Source organism: Lygodium microphyllum, chromosome 2 (assembly GCF_053477565.2).
Source record: "Lygodium microphyllum isolate KBCC chromosome 2, Lygodium_microphyllum_v1.1.10, whole genome shotgun sequence".
NCBI classification, from domain to species: domain Eukaryota; kingdom Viridiplantae; phylum Streptophyta; class Polypodiopsida; order Schizaeales; family Lygodiaceae; genus Lygodium; species Lygodium microphyllum.
The window spans coordinates 151,706,796-151,714,080 of record NC_141136.1 but is presented as its reverse complement, the minus strand read 5'-3'; the positions used below and the strand labels follow the sequence as shown (position 1 = coordinate 151,714,080).

General features: G+C 39.6%; 1 protein-coding gene across 1 annotated transcript; it reads right to left on the bottom strand.

The window, feature by feature from the left end:
• Positions 1-1,257: 1,257 nt before the first annotated feature.
• On the bottom strand, positions 1,258-4,253 carry LOC148040472 (histone-lysine N-methyltransferase ATXR5-like). Its single transcript, XM_087666601.1, has 6 exons — positions 3,783-4,253; positions 3,375-3,443; positions 3,042-3,271; positions 2,841-2,941; positions 2,466-2,678; positions 1,258-2,032 (listed from the first exon to the last, which is right to left on the bottom strand). Exons 1-6 carry the CDS (start codon positions 4,048-4,050, stop codon positions 1,873-1,875), a joined length of 1,041 nt encoding a protein of 346 aa, XP_087522727.1. The 5' UTR covers positions 4,051-4,253; the 3' UTR covers positions 1,258-1,872.
• Between the last annotated feature and the right edge of the window lie 3,032 nt (positions 4,254-7,285).

Below are 7,285 nucleotides of genomic sequence, written 5' to 3'. Positions count from 1 at the left end.
CATGGAGTTCTACGAATTGGAAGCTCATGGTGGCCTTTGAGAGGAGGCTAAAGGAAAACAAAAGGACATGGTGGCAATATGATTGAGTGTCCTATCATGTCGAAGTGCAAATCACAAAATCTATTGGCAAATCTTTTCTATGCAAATCAAAAAATTTGTTAGCAATGTAAACAAGTGTGAAATGACAATTTTGACAACTCTTTCTCTTCCCCCAACGAATCATTTGCATCTCTTCGTTTATTAGCAAATTCTCTCTACTCTCTATTTGCATGGCTATTTTTCTTAAATAAAACTCTCACCCATCTCTCATGTGTAATCTCCCCTTCTCTTCCCTCTCCCCTTTCTAATTAAATCTCTTCCCCCTTTCCTCTCACGAGAGAGGCCGAAGCTCTCTCTCACTCACTCACTCTCTCTTTCCTCTCCGTTTTCTAATTAAATCAAAAGTTCTTATATTTCTCTCTTTTATCTTAAACTTTTCAATTTAAACTTCTTTCAATTAGATATTTATAAGTTTTTTTAATACAATTTTTTCCACACTTTAAAAGGGAGAAAAACAAAAGAGAGATAATTATAGAGAGGAATGATAATTTTTAAAAAAAGGAAAAAAGAGAGAATTATGAAAGAATGATAAAATTTTATAAAAAATTTAAAAAAAGAGAAAAAGAAAAAGAGAGGAAGGAGAAGAGAGAAAAAAGGAAGATTGATTTGAGAGAAAAAATAAAGCTTAGAGAGGAAAAGCAAGGATAGAGAAAGAGAGAACCAAGAGAGAAAATAAACTAAAATAAAAAGCAAAGAAAAAGAAAGAGAGAAAATTAAACATAAGAAATTGAGAGGAAAGGGAAACAAGAGAGAGGAAAAAACTAAAAACAAAAGAAAAAGAAGAGAAAATAAATAGATTGTTGAGTAAAGTTGCTACCGACAAAAGCTGCTAAATAACAAAGCTAACTAACGCACTTAAATAGATACACTGTTAAACTTAATACAAACTTGTGGACATGTCCTCGCTTGCAAACCAATTTCTTACAATTTCCTAAAGAGTGACGATTCAAAGGAAGCTTGGGGGGAAAAAAACTTTAATACCCTTTCGTTTTTTAATGCGCTTTCTTAGAGGGTAAAAGTTAAAACCTTTAATACCCTTTTGTTTTTTAATATCGCTCCCTTATTATAATTTACTAGTTCAGAGACAATTCAAAGGTCGACCGTTAGATGCGTGGTTCACGAAGAGTCATAAAGCAATGCTTGCATTGTAATTTGTGCGTATAAACACCATTCAGTTAACTGTGACATCTTATGTACGGCTAATCTGATTCCGCATTGCAATTTGCAGCGTCCTCAGCATTGTCCAGTTGGATCAGACAAACAAACATACCGTTCACTGTATAATGAAAAGATTCTGGTTGATCCTATCCAACTTTTGACATATCCTCGGTTTTCTTTCCATTATTAAGACTTTGCTGAGACCCAAACGTGAGCGCAACAGACTCCCTAAGCATGTGAACAGGAACATGCCAAAACCCAGTAAGAGGGGATTCCAATTTTACATACAAGCACTGGAAACAACCCCTCCAGATTTGTAAGGGATAAATGGTTGAATTGTGGAATAGCTGCATGATTAAGGGCCGGAGACCAACTAACAGACCTCTCAAGGATATGACGCCACCAAATCAATTGCTGTGGGGTATATCATGCCTCCATCAGAAGCTCTTATCGTGGCCGATCATAGGAGACAATTTAAGAAATGAAGAGCCTCGTAATGCTGGTCATCTGGATTGGCAACACATTGCTTGCTTTCATGTGAGCTCACATCCCATCTACCACGCTACTCAACATAGATTCGGTCAAAAATGACCAGCTAGCATCCTTGTTTTAGGTTCACACAAAATGCTCTGTTGGGTAATCATGCTGATAGCCATTGTAGTCGTAGTAAAGCCGCTCACCTTTGGATATGTCCCGGATTGCAATAAGCAAGGCATGAGCTTCACCATCAATGTTGAATCTCACACATCTCAGGTTCTGCTTCTTCCTTCCAGCTCTGGAAAATCAAGCACAGGAGCAAAACCAGATTGAGCACAAGTTACCGTTGTATTTCACCTCATGCAGCTACACGCTTATCCTTACAGAAAATCTAAAGGAGCCACATTCAGCAAACTCATCCCTAAGAACAAAGAATTGGACAACTGTTTGTTACTCAACAAATTAAAGTCTGTAAGCAAGTCAAACTGTTAAACAATCACTGAGCACATCCACCATTTCATTTTGATGTGTGCAAAAATCCACTTAGCAAAATATTGTTTAGTAGAGGAGCTTAACTACATGTGATGACAGGCTACTATAATCATGGCCTTGTCACACCTCTGCAAAGAGTTTATCTAATGTACAGACTGATGAGCAAAAATAATGCCTGGGAATACCCTGCACTTACATAAACCAAGTGCCTCATGGCTAAAAGACGAAAAGTATCTTACGGAGTGTGATTGTTGATTCCAGAGACAAATCGGGCAATGTTGCCTCTCTTGTCAGGGCAGATGACAAGGTCCTTGCTATGGCACTCAGTGAAAAGCAAGCCCATAATGCTATCCCCTTCATCAGTTTCACGGTTACACATGTAATCTACATCCCCTGTATACTCTGCAACAATGGTGAGGTCTTTGATGGAGCTATCTGCTTCCACCACAAACCTGCAGTCATCAAGCATCATGTTAAAAGAGAAGTAAAACAATCATTTGACACTAATTACCATTGGCTGCATACTGTAGGAACTGGTACTGATGATCATGCATGGCATGGAGAGAATCTTATACAAAGTCGTGCAAAGAAATCCAAATATCAAAGTACATTACCCTTCTTGAGAATCAAAGGTAACCATTAAGGGCGGACAGGCACCGTGTCTAGACATCTCTTTGCAAAGATCAAATGCAGCTTTATCATCTCTACACATAACCTGTCAAATAAAGCTCTCAATCTCAGACAACTACACAGTTTAAGGGCAAAACCAATAGAAAACTCTTAATCACAAACAAACAAAGGTCGCCATTCAGTACCTGCATTCCCCCTTTCTCTAGCATTGGGTCATTTGCTGATCTTGGTGCCAACCCTGGCAAATATGTTAGTGTATCACTGTATTCTACACTGGAGCTTGTCATAGCTGTAGCCAGTGAAGCCATTTGAGCCAAACGACGTGATGGGTCTTTGGATGGTACAAAAGGAAGCAACCTTCTGCTTTTCTTTTTCACACATATGCTTGAACTCCTCTTTAGACGCTTCTTGACACCTGAAATTTGCACACTCCATCAATGGCAGGTAATATCCTTTGCTAACAGGTGGAAAGAACCATGCTGAGACAAATCTAATTAACCGAAGACCAAGAAAAGCACCTTCCAATGCTTGGAGAGGCCTCTGAATTCTGAAGAAGTCCACAATTTTGGTCTGCACGAGTGGAAATTCTGTTGACAAAGCCGTTAAGAGGGCAAAACATGATTAGTGGCAAAACCAAGATGAATGGGCAAATCATGTTGTAGAGCACGACCCGACACAATCCAGCTATGAGGCACAAAAGTCGAAGAACCACAGCATCCCAAACAGGTGCCCCCCAACCATGTGGAGGAATGCGCACATAACTCAACGACGTGACCGAACACAGAAATTGCAGTAAGCCAATTGAGACAAGAAAACACAACGAAGCATAAAAAACGCATTGGACTGAATGCAGGCCAGATAATGCATATGCGAGGCAAGACAGCCGAAACAATCGATGTCGGGTAAGAGAGGGAGAAAGAGAGAACCTTGCACTCGGTGATTTTTGGAGGTAGAGCAGAGAGGGCAATTCCAGGGGCCCGTCGGGACGCGGAAGAGGATCGGGGTGAGGCAGGTGGTGTGGAAGCCCCGATCGCAGGAGTCGCAGAGCACCAGATGATGCTCCCGGTTCCCTCGCCCGCACCTCTCACAACACAACTCGCCGTCTGCTTCCTCCCGAGGCCGGATCAGAAGCTGGTGCTGCTGATGAGGCGGGGCCGAGACGCGCTTGTTGCGCTGAGATCGAGTCCCGACCATTGCAGCGGACGGCTTTTATGGGAGTCTGGTGCTGCCGGTGCAGAAGAATTGCTTCGGAGGGGCGGAGGAGGGGGACAGCCAGCCAGTCGCAGGTTCAGAGCGCGCGCTCTCTGTCTGTGATCGCGCGAGAGAAAGAAGCGTTCAGGCGGAAGAGAAAGCATGCACTCTCTTCTTCAAAATCTCTCTCTCTCTCTCTCTCTCTCTCTCTCTCTCTGGTTTTCGCGGGTGATTATTTCCCTCCCGGGCTTTTTCGTTTTCAATTCTGCAGAGTTTTCCTTTCATTTCCCGGGCCGAGTAGTAAAAACGAATCTTATAAGAATCTTTTAGAGTTTGAACTTTTAGAGTCGGGTCACACACATGTTACATTGGCTTGCGTAAGTCTACAAAATGGGGTTTTGCATTCTTGTGACCTTTCCTTGTGAACCCTGTAAAAAATGAGGGTACTCTGTAGGCTTGCCCATAGCAAATCCACATGCACTTATTTCATTGGTTGGCTCCTCAAATATGTCATCCCTTTTCTCCATTTCTCTCAACTCCTCTAATGCACACAATGCTTTCTCTCTCCTTGTAGAATGTTTCTCTCTCCTACCAAACATGGATATGCTTGCTAGAACTGGACAATACCCAAGGGACCCACCATTAGTCTACACGTGCACGTGGCCATTTCTCTTGAATAGTGATAACTCTCTCAGGCAAATTGATTGACATATGCAAGGCATGGCTCTTAGAGCCGTTCCTAACTCATGTAGACTGCACATATAGGGTACAAGCTTGAATATTTAGATTGCCAAAGAGGGCCACAAATTCTTTTTTTGACAAATATGGTCAAGAAATATCGATTAATATCATTTAAAAAAAAAAGATCAAAGTTGAGGGCCAAAAGGAAAATAGAAACGAAATTCAAATTTGATAGACGAGTTGCTTCTCCACCAAAATGGGAACAATCAAATTGCCAAAAAAGCTCAAAAAAGTGATAGCCTATTAGGAGGGTAGTCTATGAGCTTATCAAGGGCCACAACCTAATTGGCCCTCGTTCCCTAGACTAGGAACACGATATGTATATGAATAACGCAAATAGGATCTCTAATGTGTATCCTTTCCCAAAGACGATCATTAACATCAAAAATGTAGACAAAAGACTCACTAGGAGGACAAGTTCATAAGCCATTGCCTTGTTCTACCACTCATTAAATGATTTTACTTCATTGTCCTTTGCAAATTACTATGGTTGGTAACACGTAATCATGTGTGCACAATGCCACATGTCACAAGTCACTTAACCATTTTCTTGCAAACACGTAAATAAGGATTTGTCACATGAGCACATATGACCATTAAAGATTAACTAAATGGGGAAGTTCTCCTATCAAGTTGCTTTGCCATTCAAGGCCTCAAGATGAGCCAAAAGAGATAGGGATCACCCTTTGTATTGCCACAACTAACATGTCTATAGTCTTTAAGAATATTAATCACATCCTCAAAGAAAGTATTGTCTTCCCATTGAGTAAAATGGTTATATATGCTAGGCAGTTTGAAAAATGTTATAAAGTGCCAAAGTACCATGGCCCATTCACAAAATATCCCTCAATTTCAAAATTTACCAAAATACCCTTGCATACAAATCTATGAAATTTGCCTAGCCCCTTCTTTTTTATACGAACCTACAATATCCACTATAATGCAAACAAAAATTGTCATCCTACCATCCCATATATTAAAATCACAATCATCTTTATAAAACATTGCAAACATTATACAATCTTCATAAAATTCTAAGGGTCATGTTTGTGAATTTTGGCAAATTTTGACAAGCTTTGTGGAAATTTTGAGCGGATTGAAGGGATCTATTGGGAAGTTTGACCAAATATGTGAGGTAGGTTGGCGATTCTTGAATTTGTATAAGTATTTGTGGGTTTTAGAAAAAACTGGACACATTCTAAAATGTGGCTCCCTATTTGGAGTACAAAAACCTTTCACTTAAAATTTGGTAGTTTTGTTCCAAAGCTTTGAATGGGATTTCATAATTATAACTAGAGTGGCTCTATGCTCATAAGAAATGGGATTTTATAAAAGCATAATTTAGACTAGTGTTCCTTGCGTGCAAATGCTAGGTAGCTAAGCACAATACCAAGAAACAACACTAAGAAAGTAACAAATTACCATTTGCTTGCATCATTTGTTAGCCATGGAAATCATTGCCTCTCTCTCTCTCTCTCTCTCTCTCTCTCTCTCTCTCTCTCTCTCTCTCTCTCTCTCTCTCTCTCTCTCTCTCTCTCTCTCTCTCTCTCTCTCTCTCTCTCTCTCTCTCTCTCTCTCTCTCTCTCTCTCTCTCTCTCTCTCTCTCTCCACACACATTATGTACATGAGAATTAAACAATGTAGCTCACTAAACACAAAATATAGCAAAGCAAGAATCCTAAAACATAGCACCAATGTTGGATACCAACAATAATATATAGTTCAAAGTGTATCCAAATTATGTAAAAGAGCTCCAACCTCAATGGAAAAGAAGGTGTTTTCTCATTTAGATAATCAAAATGAAGCTTTCTCTTTCTCATAAAAATTATTTGAAACATTTTGATCTCTACACTGAATATGGGTAGGTGAAGTTAGAATCTAATATTGTGTAGGCACAACGGATGATGTGCCACTCTATTCCCTCCTTCTTGCACCTATAATCAAAGAAAATCGCAATGTAGAATAAATGCCAATAGATTACAATTAGCAATGATAATACAAAACTAACAAAGACCATTACAATGCATGTATATTACAAAATAAAAATACTTAGCTCGACATTCTTGGACCACTCTCTAGAAGCTATGTGACCTAGATGTACAACAACAAAGCATCCCAAGTCATTCATGGATCACTCTATAGGAGCTATGTGACCTTGATGTATGATGACAAAACATCCCAAAGTCCTTACTTTCATACTTGCTCCAACCCATGGGTTCTTATCTGTATGAAATCATTTATATTTGCGGTTCTGGTAAGGTGCAACCAAGTGAACACAAAAATATCGAATATACCCTACATGTGAGATCGCAATAAATAATATAAATATGATGTTTGCATTGTCATCAAACTCCACATGCTCAATGACTCTAGCTAGAGTCCGTTATTGTGTGGCTTTTAAGATACATATTAAACTACAAATATGAGTGAATTAGAGAGATCAGATAGGTGGTAGATTACACTACCTATCTTACATGTATGTGTGAAGAGTAGAAGA

Bases quoted from the DNA above. Each gene is read 5' to 3' on its own strand.
- LOC148040472 (XM_087666601.1), bottom strand. From the start codon at position 4,050: ATGGTCGGGACTCGATCTCAGCGCAACAAGCGCGTCTCGGCCCCGCCT. The intron at 3,272-3,374 runs GTGCTTTTCTTG...TGCAAATTTCAG, and splicing joins GCCTCTCCAAGCATTGGAAG to GTGTCAAGAAGCGTCTAAAG. The intron at 2,033-2,465 runs GTAAGATACTTT...TTGATTTTCCAG, and splicing joins GGAATCAACAATCACACTCC to AGCTGGAAGGAAGAAGCAGA.